The following is a 14,829-nucleotide window of genomic DNA, read 5'->3' as shown; positions in this document are numbered from 1 at the left end:
TAAAGCAAGGGCAACATAACAATTTGATCAAGCGGTAAGATGCAACATTAGGGGCAGAAGAGACAAGAAGGTAGTCATAGGTTACAGCAGAAGTGTAAAGCGAGGACATAACAAGGGGCTGCTAGGCAGTGAGAGGGTGTACAAGAAAGCACGGTGGGAGAGGGAGGAGGAGGAAGCAGGAAGGAAGTAAGTAGGATGGGAGGGGAAGGAGGTGAGAGTGGAGTGGGCAGGTGCAGGCTGGAGCAAGGATTGGAAAAAGAAAAACTCAGACGGTTGACGAGGGTCACACTACGGAACAGGTAAACCTCCATGAGGACGCAACGTTGGGGAGAGCATGCATGGATCAGCAAGTGGGAAGAAATTATGAGGAAACAGAGGAGCATGAAACTATGAAACGATAAATGTGAGTAAAAGATAATAGAAGGAGAAATACAGTGCTGCTCCGCAGCAGCATCCAGAGTCACAATGTAGATGAAGGCAGATGCAAAAATGAGAGCAGATACAGTCCAGAGATACATTAGGGTAGAGTGAGGGCAACACGGTATGGAAAAAATGTGAAACGTTGATGCAGGCCAGTAAGCAAGGTCCGTAGTGGCAAAGAGAAATTGTCACATTGAAATGCAGACAAACGTTTGCGTGGAAATGTAGAGGAGATGTATGACGGGCAATGCCGGGAGGCTCAACTGCGAGGCGGAGTACTAGAGTAGAACAGTAGACATCTGGAGAGGGCCATATCGTGGGTATCAGAATAGAAGACGCTGCCAGGTTGAGACCACATCGAACACGACAGCACAGTGGGATCGTGGCGAGACCAGAGATGCAGCAAGGCGGCAGAGAAGGGGACCGTGCTCACTGACGACTAGGCAGGGAATCAGAGATGCAGCAAGGCGGTAGAGAAGGGGACCGTGCTCACCGGTGACTAGGCAGGGAATCAGAAATGCAGCAAGGTGGCAGAGAAGGGGACCGTGCTCACCGGCGACTAGGCAGGGAATCAGAGATGCGGCAAGGCGGCAGAGAAGGGGACCGTGCTCACCGGCGACTAGGCAGGGAATCAGAAATGCAGCAAGGTGGCAGAGAAGGGGACCGTGCTCACCGGCGACTAGGCAGGGAATCAGAGATGCGGCAAGGCGGCAGAGAAGGGGACGGTGCTCACCGGCGACTAGGCAGGGAATCAGAGATGCAGCAAGGCGGCAGAGAAGGGGACCGTGCTCACCGGCGACTAGGCAGGGAATCAGAGATGCGGCAAGGCGGCAGAGAAGGGGACCGTGCTCACCGGCGACTAGGCAGGGAATCAGAGATGCGGCAAGGCGGCAGAGAAGGGGACCGTGCTCACCGGCGACTAGGCAGGGAATCAGAGATGTGGCAAGGCGGCAGAGAAGGGGACCGTGCTCACCGGCGACTAGGCAGGGAATCAGAGATGCAGCAAGACGGCAGAGAAGGGGACCGTGCTCACCGGCGACTAGGCAGGGAATCAGAGATGCAGCAAGGCGGCAGAGAAGGGGACCGTGCTCACCGGCGACTAGGCAGGGAATCAGAGATGCAGCAAGGCGGCAGAGAAGGGGACCGTGCTCACCGGCGACTAGGCAGGGAATCAGAGATGCAGCAAGGCGGCAGAGAAAGGGACCGTGCTCACCGGCGACTAGGCAGGGAATCAGAGATGCAGCAAGGCGGCCGAGAAGGGGACCGTGCTCACCGGCGACTAGGCAGGGAATCAGAGATGCAGAAAGGCGGCAGAGAAGGGGACCGTGCTCACCGGCGACTAGGCAGGGAATCAGAGATGCAGCAAGGCGGCAGAGAAGGGGACCGTGCTCACCGGCGACTAGGCAGGGAATCAGAGATGCAGCAAGGCGGCAGAGAAGGGGACCGTGCTCACCGGCGACTAGGCAGGGAATCAGAGATGCAGCAAGGCGGCAGAGAAGGGGACCGTGCTCACCGGCGACTAGGCAGGGAATCAGAGATGCAGCAAGGCGGCAGAGAAGGGGACCGTGCTCACCGGCGACTAGGCAGGGAATCAGAGATGCAGCAAGGCGGCAGAGAAGGGGACCGTGCTCACCGGCGACTAGGCAGGGAATCAGAGATGCAGCAAGGCGGCAGAGAAGGGGACCGTGCTCACCGGCGACTAGGCAGGGAATCAGAGATGCAGCAAGGCGGCAGAGAAGGGGACCGTGCTCACCGGCGACTAGGCAGGGAATCAGAGATGCAGCAAGGCGGCAGAGAAGGGGACCGTGCTCACCGGCGGCTATGCAGGGAAACAGAGATGCAGCAAGGCGGCAGAGAAGGGGACCGTGCTCACCGGCGACTAGGCAGGGAATCAGAGATGCAGCAAGGCGGCAGAGAAGGGGACCGTGCTCACCGGCGACTAGGCAGGGAATCAGAGATTCAGCAAGGCGGCAGAGAAGGGGACCGTGCTCACCGGCGACTAGGCAGGGAATCAGAGATGCAGAAAGGCGGCAGAGAAGGGGACCGTGCTCACCGGCGACTAGGCAGGGAATCAGAGATGCAGCAAGGCGGCAGAGAAGGGGACCGTGCTCACCGGCGACTAGGCAGGGAATCAGAGATGCAGCAAGGCGGCAGAGAAGGGGACCGTGCTCACCGGCGACTAGGCAGGGAATCAGAGATGCAGCAAGGCGGCAGAGAAGGGGACCGTGCTCACCAGCGACTAGGCAGGGAATCAGAGATGCAGCAAGGCGTCAGAGAAGGGGACCGTGCTCACCGGCGACTAGGCAGGGAATCAGAGATGCAGAAAGGCGGCAGAGAAGGGGACCGTGCTCACCGGCGACTAGGCAGGGAATCAGAGATGCAGCAAGGCGGCAGAGAAGGGGACCGTGCTCACCGCCAACTAGGCAGGGAATCAGAGATGCAGCAAGGCGGCAGAGAAGGGGACCGTGCTCTCCGGCGACTAGGCAGGGAAAAGGGAATGAGGAAGGTGATGGGTTGCTGAGGGTAAAACATGAAGAGGTCTTATCAGCTACGTGCAGCGGCCATGTCAGCGGAAAAGAAGAAGAGCAGGCAAACCCTTGGGATCATTGATAGCTGCATCAGACAGGGCCAGAGAGGGTTTCAGAAGGCCCTAATGGGTGGCCGTTCGAGGGGTGCAGCGTTACCTGCTGGCTCCCGGGCCAGACATCCATTTAAGTAAGCCAAAGCCAATCTGCATTAAGCAGAGGCGGGCTCATGGGTACAGATGATGGAGTCCTCTTCCATGTTGGTCGCCCGGCAGCCATGTTGGAAGTCCCAAGGACAATGAATGAATGGATTCCCTCACGTGCTCAGGGGCAGATGTAAGCCACACACGGGCAGAAGGAATGCCGGGGGGGGGAAGCATCTCTGCGAGCATTTCTAAAATCTCTGCCGCTTTTCTGATTTACGAACGTGTCACTGAGCCGAAGGAAATTAGAAAAGTGCTGCTGCCATCCGTGATATTCCTAGCTTATATGGGGAAAGACTTGTTCCAAATCCGTTAACAGCCCCTAAGAGGTGCCATATTTTAACTCCTTTTTCAATGTGAAAAAGGAGGTATTTGCAAGGGGAATTCCTCAGCATGGTCTGCCCTGCATTATTCACGGTCACCAGGGCCGTTGTCAGACAGTAAACCAGGGACATGCAAAAGTTGAGGCTTTGATGTCAGCAGGCCACAGTCTTTCTCAGAATACGGTCATTTTGGGAAAAGTGCTGTTCCTCCACAGAACAACATTTTTCAAATTGTACACAGACCTCTGAATTGGGACCTTAGTGCGTATAGGTTTAAGTTGAGTGTGATATAACCGTTTGTTGGTGCACTATAGCCGTTTTATCTTTTGGGTTGGCTAGCTGCCTCCCCCGCGCGGGGTAGTATTACCTTAAACCTCCCACAGTAAAGGTTTACCTAATAGTATTGTGCCGGTGATTCGCGGTTTGCCCAATTTTATTCTCTGATACAATACAGTAATTTAAAATGTTAATTTAGTTGTGCTCGTGATTTATTTTCTTAATGACAGCCGACACGTATTTCAACAGCTGGTCGTTTTCAAGGCAATTGGTCTTGTTTATGGGCCCCATGCACATTGAGTTGCAATACTGGCTTTAGTTCTTCTATTCAATTCCTTTTATTTTAAATCTTTTTATAGATGCTCTAGTGGTTTCTTATTCCTTTTCTGTATTGGTCACTAATCTGATTCTAGTCAATTGGTCTAATCTATTGGTCTGTTCTGGCGAATAGGTTGTCCTTGATAGGCTTAGATCCGTCCGCTTAGTGCTGATAGGCTATCCATCAAAGTATGAAGATGCCTGTGCTTCACTCAAGAACCTTCCAAAGCTGCACACAAAAAACAGGCCCATGTTGTGGATTGATATTTCATAATCAGCACCCAAAGAGCAACCCTATGTCCAACTCTGTTGATCTCTTGGGAAATGGAAATTGTACCCCGCTGCCAGGAGGCTGCCTCGGCGGCGGAGCTTCATAAGGATTTATAACATAGCATAACATCATAGTAGAAACACAGTGAGCTCACACACTAGCAACACAATGAAACACTCAGGAGAATAAATGCTGCAGATAGCCATGGTCATGTCCTAATATTAGCAGGTTTTAGGCATATTTATATTTGGGCCAGACCTGCAAATTGTTTGTGAATGATTTTCAATAGATGTCGATGCCTATTGGTTGCCCACTCGATGTACACACAGTATAGCCTTCTTTTATTGATGGCTGAAATTTCGATGGGTTTTTTCCGAGCACATTTGTCTGAAAAAACTCATCGAAATATTTAGGATGGGTTGGAAAAGTATACATAGGGGGTGGGTGTGGTCGGGAATAGGTAACAAATAATAGGGGATGGGACTTGGGGAGGGAGAACCCCCCAAAAATAAAAAAAATAATCAATTTTGATAGTTTTTCAGAGAAAAACACTCTGAAAAAACCCATCGAAATGTCACCCATCAGTGAAATGACATAGAACCGTACACACACTCATTCGTATATTTTACGGGCGTAATCGTTAAAGAAGCACCGCTGGCATAAGAAACTGTTGCAACACCAGGTTTACAATGAATAAAAACACAACAAAAACGGACATGCCCCCTTCCAAACACACTAATCAATAAAGCCACACAAATCACAACACATTTTTTTTTAAAACTTTAGCCCAATTTACTGAGATTTTAAGGCAGGGCGGTTCATTGTCGCTGTGACTTGCACATCACAAAGGGCGAAGGGAGGGCAGGTTGGGGATTCAAGGGACCCCGCAAACAGCTGCTCTTTGTAGTATATTGAACTTCCAGACATATTCATAAACGCCTCAATGCCCCAGGGTTGTTTGTGCGCTTTACAAATGAAATAAATAAATAAACCGACTTGTGTGGGGGGCAACTCGGGTCAGCCAATGATCAAGAAATTCCAATGAGTTCATTTGCAGGGATTACCTTAAGGAGCCTCTCACTCCAAATATCGCTTTTATATTGCATGCTACCTCCTGTGATGTATACTAGAAAATAATTATTCTAAGATAAGTAACATTGGAGCATCATTGAAACATGTGAATTCTCTGTCTATGATCGGCTCTGCTTTTTAATCGCTTAGCTGCAGTCTTAGAAAATGCAGTAGGGAGGCACCCACATTTAAAATTAGGTGCCACTAGGATGCGACCGTGCATGGCCGGGGTGGAGAGCCATGTCTTAAACAATTAAAGTTTATCATCACATCGCATGGTTTAGGGTCTCATGACAGCTTTGGTGGTATTTCATGCAGCGCTTTGAAACACTTGCCAGTGTATAGGCACTATATGAATAAACAATACAATACAATGCAGAAAATCAGCTGGAGGAAAATAGCACTATCATGTCCAGTGGTCAGGGTGGTGTATTTCACAGAATGGCCCTCATTACGACCCTGGCGGTAAGGGGTTTGCGCCAGCGTTAGCTGCGCCGACCCCTTACCGCCAACTACGAGTTCCCATAGCGCCATGGTCACTTTTCCGCCCGCTTTTTGCGGGCGTAAAAATCCATGGCGCTATGGGACCTTGGTGTTAATTACGCCACCGTAATGTACGGTGGCGTAATTAACGCCTTCCCCACTCCCATTGAGCCCTATGGGGCCGAAATGGGAATGGGGAAGGGTAAATGGGTCAATGGGGACTTACCGCCCCGCCGACCTCGGAATGGGGCGGTAAGTCCGCCATCCGCCATGGCGTAAACGGACTTTACGCCATGGCGGAAAAGTCCGCCGATGGCGGAAAAAATCCGCCAGGGTCGTAATGAGGGCCAATGCCGTGATTAGAATTCCAGCCCTTTCCACCCTCACATTGAGGGTGGACATTGAAAATGTACAGTGGTGGTTCACATCACTCATCTACATTGTTTCCTCATGTAAGAAATGGTCAACTCAGACCCTTTTGTGGTTGCAAAGGGTAAGCGGTGAATGGGTGCGTATGAGAGACCCCTTTCTCCTCCGATGTCCCCCTTCCCAAAGTGTCTTCTCTGTAAGCCCATTCCTCCTGAACATGAAACAACTTTGAAAAACCTCTCGGGGCATTCTTTTTTAAACTTTGTACCCCTAGCTCTTGGCTGTAGATAAAAGGAGGCAGATTTTCCAGGGGAAATACCACCTTTTAATATGGTGATATTTACCACTCGTGGCATTCTTCCTTATACCTCTATGTCTGTAATGACGTTAGATTCCAAACGGGTGTCATTTTCTTTAAATTCCACCTCTTTAGTAATTACCTCTAAGGTTGAAAAACAAGGATATCCATAAAAGCTCATGTTGCGTCTTTGCATAGATTGCCCGTTTACGTATGCGCTTATGTGCAAACAGGTGGTGTTTACACTGATATCTTATGGAAACCACATGCTTTTTGCTGGTGCATGAGTATATCGCGCTGCCAAAACCAAGTTGTTTTTGAGATGGAGGGCCAATGGGAGGCGTAAACGTAACTCCCGTTCTGCCCCCGCCCTCTGCGTGTGAAAACAATGGAAATGCCCCAGAGCGTGAATGGAGGCGTTAAGACTGGCCTAACAGTGCTATGCTTGTCTCTAACCCTAACAGTTACTCCCCCCTGTAAACCCTCCCCCCCTCCCCCGACTCCACAGTGAGCCCTATAGTGTCATGCTAAGTGCTGGGCTAACTGTCCGCATTAACCATCTCATGCCTGGTGCTGATCTTCTGCCCCTGGCAATGCAATCTGGTCTCTCTACTTTGCTAATGGTACAGGTGAGCTAGCGAGTTGAGACAGATAGTGACGACAACCAATGTTTTCCACGAAAGCCAAGTCTCTGATGGCCATCTTTATTGCATTTCAGTGCCATGAACCTCGACAAGTTTGAGAAAAGTCCCAGGGAAATCCTTAACCCGGAGATTCAGAAGGTGAGTCTTTTCTGCTTCGACCAGAACCTTGAGAAACTTTGTGAAGGCAGGTTGCGAGTGTTCACTGCTCCTGAAAAATGATACAAGTAATGCTATTCAACAGCTTGTGAAAAGGATTGTGAACTAAAGTGTGCAATGCCTGAACCGGAACAGTAGTAACATTTTCCTCCTGCTTTTAATCGCTGTGATAGGAGGAGTTAATAAAATCCACGTTGATGGTAGTCAAGTCATCGATCCAAGGAAGAAGGGACACTTGGCCCTGCAAGCATTTAAACATGTGACTTCAGCTTGCACATCCATCTCTCAAACAAGTGCTCAACTTGCTGAGCTAACTAACTTGCCATCTACAGGGAGCATAGGCATCCTGAGAGCCCTGCCAACAATGGGTAGATACCAAAAAGGCAAACTCTGGACATTTCGAGACCTGATCATGGGAAGTGCTTAGAAGGTGTTTAGAAGGTCTGGTAGATGGAATCCCACCAGGGGGGAGCTAGAGGGTGCCGAGAGATCTTTGGCTTGTGAGCCCCTTTCTTCCTCTTTGGTCGATGCTGCCTCGGGTTGAGTCCGTTGGGCCTGAATAGGCTGATTTTTGGGGGTAGAGAGGCTTACAAGAGAAGTATTGGGGTAAGGCAGGGGACACCAATACGTCCGGTTTACTTCATTCCCTCTGGAGGACAGCACTGTCGGAACATGAGTTATCCCCCTGAGGAGGAGGTGAAGCCAATCAGAATACAGAGAACGGTGCAGCCAATCAGCATACAGAGGAGGGTGCAGCCAATCAGCATACATAGAACACAAGCTGTATCTGTTGACACATGCTGGTGTTCTCCGGGTGCCACTGCCTCAGTCTCTCAATGGATTTATTCCTCTTCTCTCAATGTTTTGATTTCATGCTACCAGTCACTTAGTGCACCACCGCCTGGGCAATGCTCACATACTGGCGCTCTTCGCCAGCTCTTAAATCCACCACACACCCTCATTATCTTTGGGCATAGCCACCTCCCTTTTCATCCAACGTTGTGCTGCACACAGGGTGCATTGCTTTAGTTATGTGTCTTCTGTACAGCCCTGCAGGGAATGCTAATGGTGAGAACACCGGTGGAACCACACTTTACCAGCTGGTAATGGCACCGCCACCCCACCACCCCTTGTTAAAGGCGCCTGCCTAACTCTGACCTATTAGCCTGGGCAGCTGGACCTAGCTGGAAATGGCACCGCCGCCCCTTGTTAAAGGCGTCTGCCTCACTCTGGCCTATTAGCCTGGGCATGGGCAGAGTTATGAAATAGTCTTGACATGTTTGTCAATTGTTCCCTAAATATTGAGAGTAATTATTTAGCCCAAAATGGCTGCTTTGAAGGAACAGTTTCTTCATATTATGCTTCGGAGACTTTTCGTTTTAAGCTTATGATATGTTTATTTCTGGGTAGGTTGGTTCTTGGCCCTTGAACCCCAGCCGTGGTGAGTTATCGGGGTTTGCTCATCTGGTGACTTTTGGGGCAGTGGTCTACTTTTTTGTTAGCTGCATCACCTGTTACATGTGAATCAGGCTCTGGTCTTTTCCTCAAGTCATTTATAAGAATGAGACACTTTTAATATCTCACTCTCTCTCTGTCTCTCTCTCTCTATCTTTCTCTCTCTCTCTCTCTCTCTCTCTCTACCCCTCTCTCTCTCTCTGTCTCTCTCTCTCTCTCTCTCCTCTCTCTCCCCCCCTCTTCTTGTCCAGTATCTCTATGCGTCATATAGCCCAGCCGGGTGTGGATTATGGGCTGTAGTTTAAGTGTTGTTGGTGATTTGCAAACGCTTTGGTCATTCACATGCATGAAGGCCTCAGAATGGATTGGTGCCTTGAGATTAAATATGCTTTCATGCAGTGTAAGAAGTAATTCCCTAATGGGAATCCACCAACGGGGGACATTCTGAATAAGACACCAGCAAGCTATTTGATGCTTCTGTGACCTCTCTGGCTCACGCCTCAGTATGTCCGAATACGTTAGGGATCTGGGGTGTATATCACACGTGTTGGTTATTCGTCAGCTCGAACGTGACTAAGAGCCCTGGCGTCCAGGCTTATCATGGCTGACTGTGTCACAAGTTATCCAAATGAAATGTTTGGCTCTAATGTGGTGATGCTCAGCTCGTTTCTGGTACTGTCCCAAAGCATCGCGAGAGCCTGAGTGATCTTATAAAATTACGCCTTAGAGAGAACTTTTAAGTTCTTTCAATAGCAGTGACCTCCCTGGCGGCAGATGCTGAGCTTTTAAGATTCCTTCTGTTCAGTTTACAACTGAAGGTACATGTCTGGGGCTGAGTTCTGATAGCTTTAAGATGGCGGCGATTGAGTTCTGATTGCTTTAAGATGGCGGCGATTGAGTTCTGATTGCTTTAAAATGGCGGCGATTGAGTTATGGTTAATTAAGGAAGCATAGCAGGTGAATTTCTGGGGCTATGTTGTTTTGCGCTAAAACCATGGCATCCACTTAACCAGGTTTTTTTACTGAATTGGATATATTGAAGGGGAACCTAAGCATAACACCCTTTTAACCAAAGTTGCTTCACTCAGTTTCAGTGGTTTCTAATGATATATAGTGTCATACCTACAGTGCCCAATGGCCATGGCCAGTGCTTTCAGTCCTACCCCAATCATCCCCTTAGATATCTGATGTGCTCATTGGGTGTGACCTTTGCCCATACCTAGCTCCACCACCCTCCAAGCTGGCCACATGGGCCACTGACCACTTTCCCTATCCGAGTGGCCACTGGCCATGTCAAGTCGGTACATTGACTGGGCCATGGTCTTCATCCATGCCCTGGGCCATTTCAGGTCATCCATAGTAGCCACTGGCCTGGACTGTGGTCATGCCCAGTGGCCACCTTCCCTCCATCGCTAGGCCCTAAGTCACCAATAGTCCGGCAGGCAAATGATGGCCCATGGACCACTAGATAAGTACACATATCTCAAGCGAGCTTGTGCTTGAGTACCCGGCTGGTATCCCTAAACCCACAGACTCAGCCGGTAGACTGTTGTTCACGCCTCCAAGCCAGTTTTTAATTCTGGGGCATATGGCATGCCTCTGGGAAACCACACACACTCACTAGTGTTGGGTCAGCCCCCAGCGGGCTGCAATGTCAGCCTGATTGGTGAATGGCATGCCACAAGTGGGCGGTAGAGCTCATCCTCACCTTGGACACCAGGTCTGAAAATGCATTTTGTTGTCTTTTCCAGCATTATTGTACCCCTCTGTGGCCGTCTGACCAGGCCCAGGGTCAGGTCGTGAACCAGTGGGTCTTCATCTGGCCCTTTTAAAATGATTGGCAGCATGGCTGCCACAGACCTGAGGGGTGTGTGCCGGCTGCAAGTCTGCCCTGCCAAAAATGTTTGCCCCCTCTCAACCCCTAAAATTGTCTGTCTTTGAATAGCCAATCTGGTGGCCCCTAACTAGTCTTTTACCATGGCCCTGGCACGATGTCATGCCAAGCAGATACAGTGCTTTGAAACTAGTGTTCAGTAATGCCCTGGGCGTATTAACCATACCTGCAGTACTAGTTGGGAATGGCACGCAGCCATTAACAGCAATCCCTGTGCCCTGGACATGGCCTGTGACCTTGTCATAAGCATAGTACAAGGTTCCCTGGGCACATTGACCATAATGACACGGGTTGCTGGGCATGACCAAAAGCCATGTCCATCAGTAAGCTAGCCTGGGGCATGCCATTTAAAATGTGCCTAAGCAAGGTTAACCTGCCCACAGTTTCGGGTAGGCATGTTCTACGGCACAGCACCATCCCCTTGACCGTATCTGCAGTATCTACTTGGACTAGGCAAGAACCAGGCCCTGAACACAATGATTCTATCCACAGAGTCCGCTTGACATGAACTGCGCTATCATGCTGCCCAAGACACTGCCACTGTGGGTCCCATGGCAAATGCAGTGCCCCGGGCACAGTGACTCTATCATCAGTGGACAATAGGAATGGCCGGTGGCCATGCTCAGGGTTCACTGGCCCTAGGGCAAATGCCATTCCCCTGACAAAGTGACTCTACTTTCATTGGCCAATGGGAATGGCCTGTGGCCATGCTCAAGGTAAACTAGGCCTGTGACATGCCATTCCCCTGGCAGAGTGACTCTACCTTCAGTGGCCAATAGGAATGGGCTGTGGCATGCTCAGGGTACACTGGGCCTACGACAAATGCTATTCCCCTGGCACTGTGACTCTACCTTCATTGGCCAATAGGAATGAGCTGTGGCCATGCCCAGGGTACACTGGGCCTATTGCATGCCATTCCCCAGGCAAAGTCATTCTACCTTCAGTGGCCAATAGGAATGGTCTGTGGCCATGCTCAGGGTACACTTGGCCTATGGCATTCCATTCCCCAGGCACAGCCATTCTATCTTCATTGGTCAATAGGAAAGGCCTGTGGCCACGCTCAGGGTACACTGGGCCTATGGCATGCCATTCCCCAAGCATAGTCACTCTACCTTCAGTGCCAAATAGGAATGGCCTGCGGCCATGCTCATGGTACACTCGGCCTGTGGCATGCCATTCCCCAGGCATAGTCACTCTACCTTCAGTGGCCAATAGTAATGGCCTGTGGCCACGCTCAGGGAACACTGGGCCTATGGCATGCCATTCCCCAGTCACAGTCACTCTATCTTAAGTGGCCAATAGGAATGGTCTGTGGCCATGCTCAGGGTACACTGGGCTTGTGCCATGCCATTCCCCAGGCACAGTCACTCTACCTTCAGTAACCAATAAGAATGGTCCGTGTCCATGCTCAGGGTACACTGGGCTTGTGGCATGCCATTCCCCAGGCACAGTCATTCTACCTTCAGTGGCCAATAGGAATGGTCCGTGGCCATGCTCAGGGTACACTGGGCTTGTGCCATGCCATTCCCCAGGCACAGTCATTCTACCTTCAGTGGCCAATAGGAATGGTCCCTGGCCATGCTCAGGGTACACTGGGCTTGTGCCATGCCATTCCCCAGGCACAGTCATTCTACCTTCAGTGCCCAATAGGAGTGGCCCGTGGCCATGCTCAGGGTACACTGGGCTTGTGGCATGCCATTCCCCAGGCACAATCACTCTACCTTCAGTGGCCAATAGGGGTGGCCTGTGGCCACGCTCAGGGAAAACTGGGCCTATGGCATGCCATTCCCCAGTCACAGTAACTCTACCTTCAGTGGCCAATAGGAATGGTCTGTGGCTACGCTCAGGGCACACTGGGCCTATGGCATGCCATTCCCCAGGCACAGTCACTCTACCTTCAGTGCCAATAGGAATGCATGCTCAGGGTACACTGGGCCTATGTCATGCCATTCCCTAGGCACAGTCGCTCTACCTTCAGTTGCCAATAGGAATGGTCCGTGGCCACACTCAGGGTACACTAGGCCTGTGGCATGCCATTCCCCAGACACAGTCACTCTACCTTCAGTGGTCAATAGGAATGGTCTGTGGCCATGCTCAGGGTACGCTGGGCCCATGGAATGCCATTCCCCAGGCCCAGTCACTCTACCTTCAGTGGCAAATAGGAATGGCCTGTGGCCACGCTTAGGGTACACTGGGCCTGTGGCATGCCATTCTGCAGGCACAGTCACTCTACATTCAGTGGCCAATAGGAATGGCCTGTGACCACGCTCAGGGTACACTAGGCCCGTGGCATGCCATTCCCCAGGCACAGTCACTCTCCCTTCAGTGGCCAATAGTAATGGCCTGTGGCCACGCTCAGGGAACACTGGGCCTCTGGCATGCCATTCCCCAGTCACAGTCACTCTACCTTCAGTGGCCAACAGGAATGGTCTGTGGCCATGCTCAGGGTACACTGGGCTTGTGGCATGCCACTCCCCAGGCACAGTCATTCTACCTTCAGTGGCCAACAGGAATGGTCTGTGGCCATGCTCAGGGTATACTGGGCTTGTGGCATCCCATTCCCCAGGCACAGTCACTCTACCTTCAGTGCCAATAGGGGTGGCCTGTGGCCATGCTCAGGGAACACTGGGCCTATGGCATGCCATTCCCCAGTCACAGTCACTCTACCTTCAGTGGCCAATAGGAGTGGCCTGTGGCCACGCTCAGGGTACACTGGGCCTATGGCATGCCATTCCCCTGGCACAGTCACTCTACCTTCAGTGGCCAATAGGAATGCATGCTCAGGGTACACTCGGCCCTTAGCATGCCATTCCCCAGGCACAGTCACTCTACCTTCAGTGGCAAATAGGAATGGCCTGTGGCCACACTTAGGGTACACTGGGCCTGTGGCATGCCATTCTGCAGGCACAGTCACTCTACATTCAGTGGCCAATAGGAATGGCCTGTGACCACGCTCAAGGTACACTGGGCCTCTGGCATGCCATTTCCCAGTCACAGTCACTCTACCTTCAGTGGCCAACAGGAATGGTCTGTGGCCATGCTCAGGGTACACTGGGCTTGTGGCATGCCATTCCCCAGGCACAGTAATTCTACCTTTAGTGGCCAATAGGAATGGTCCGTGGCCATGCTCAGGGTACACTGGGCTTGTGGCATCCCATTCCCCAGGCACAGTCACTCTACCTTCAGTGCCAATAGGGGTGCCCTGTGGCCATGCTCAGGGAACACTGGGCCTATGGCATGCCATTCCCCAGTCACAGTCACTCTACCTTCAGTGGCCAACAGGAATGGTCTGTGGCCATGCTCAGGGTACACTGGGCTTGTGGCATGCCACTCCCCAGGCACAGTCGTTCTACCTTCAGTGGCCAACAGGAATGGTCTGTGGCCATGCTCAGGGTATACTGGGCTTGTGGCATCCCATTCCCCAGGCACAGTCACTCTACCTTCAGTGCCAATAGGGGTGGCCTGTGGCCATGCTCAGGGAACACTGGGCCTATGGCATGCCATTCCCCAGTCACAGTCACTCTACCTTCAGTGGCCAATAGGAGTGGCCTGTGGCCACGCTCAGGGTACACTGGGCCTATGGCATGCCATTCCCCTGGCACAGTCACTCTACCTTCAGTGGCCAATAGGAATGCATGCTCAGGGTACACTCGGCCCTTAGCATGCCATTCCCCAGGCACAGTCACTCTACCTTCAGTGGCAAATAGGAATGGCCTGTGGCCACACTTAGGGTACACTGGGCCTGTGGCATGCCATTCTGCAGGCACAGTCACTCTACATTCAGTGGCCAATAGGAATGGCCTGTGACCACGCTCAAGGTACACTGGGCCTCTGGCATGCCATTTCCCAGTCACAGACACTCTACCTTCAGTGGCCAACAGGAATGGTCTGTGGCCATGCTCAGGGTACACTGGGCTTGTGGCATGCCATTCCCCAGGCACAGTAATTCTACCTTTAGTGGCCAATAGGAATGGTCCGTGGCCATGCTCAGGGTACACTGGGCTTGTGGCATCCCATTCCCCAGGCACAGTCACTCTACCTTCAGTGCCAATAGGGGTGGCCTGTGGCCATGCTCAGGGAACACTGGGCCTATGGCATGCCATTTCCCAGTCACAGTAACTCT

At 51.4% G+C, this 14,829-nt stretch overlaps 1 protein-coding gene across 4 annotated transcripts in view; it reads left to right on the top strand.

Annotated features, from left to right (window-relative positions):
- Positions 1-14,829, top strand: part of GARNL3 (GTPase activating Rap/RanGAP domain like 3) — a 1,295,083-nt gene that overhangs the window by 833,492 nt on the left and 446,762 nt on the right. For all 4 annotated transcript variants that reach the window (XM_069609500.1, XM_069609499.1, XM_069609501.1 and 1 more), the window contains one exon: positions 7,276-7,339. In XM_069609500.1, coding sequence (XP_069465601.1) covers positions 7,276-7,339 — 64 coding nt within the window. The remainder of the gene's footprint in view (positions 1-7,275; positions 7,340-14,829) is intronic.

The sequence above is a fragment of the Ambystoma mexicanum genome, chromosome 8, assembly GCF_040938575.1.
Source record: "Ambystoma mexicanum isolate Mex_15411 chromosome 8, UKY_AmexF1_1, whole genome shotgun sequence".
NCBI lineage: Eukaryota > Metazoa > Chordata > Amphibia > Caudata > Ambystomatidae > Ambystoma > Ambystoma mexicanum.
The sequence above is the reverse complement of the archived record's forward strand: the minus strand, read 5'-3'. Positions and strand labels throughout refer to the sequence as shown.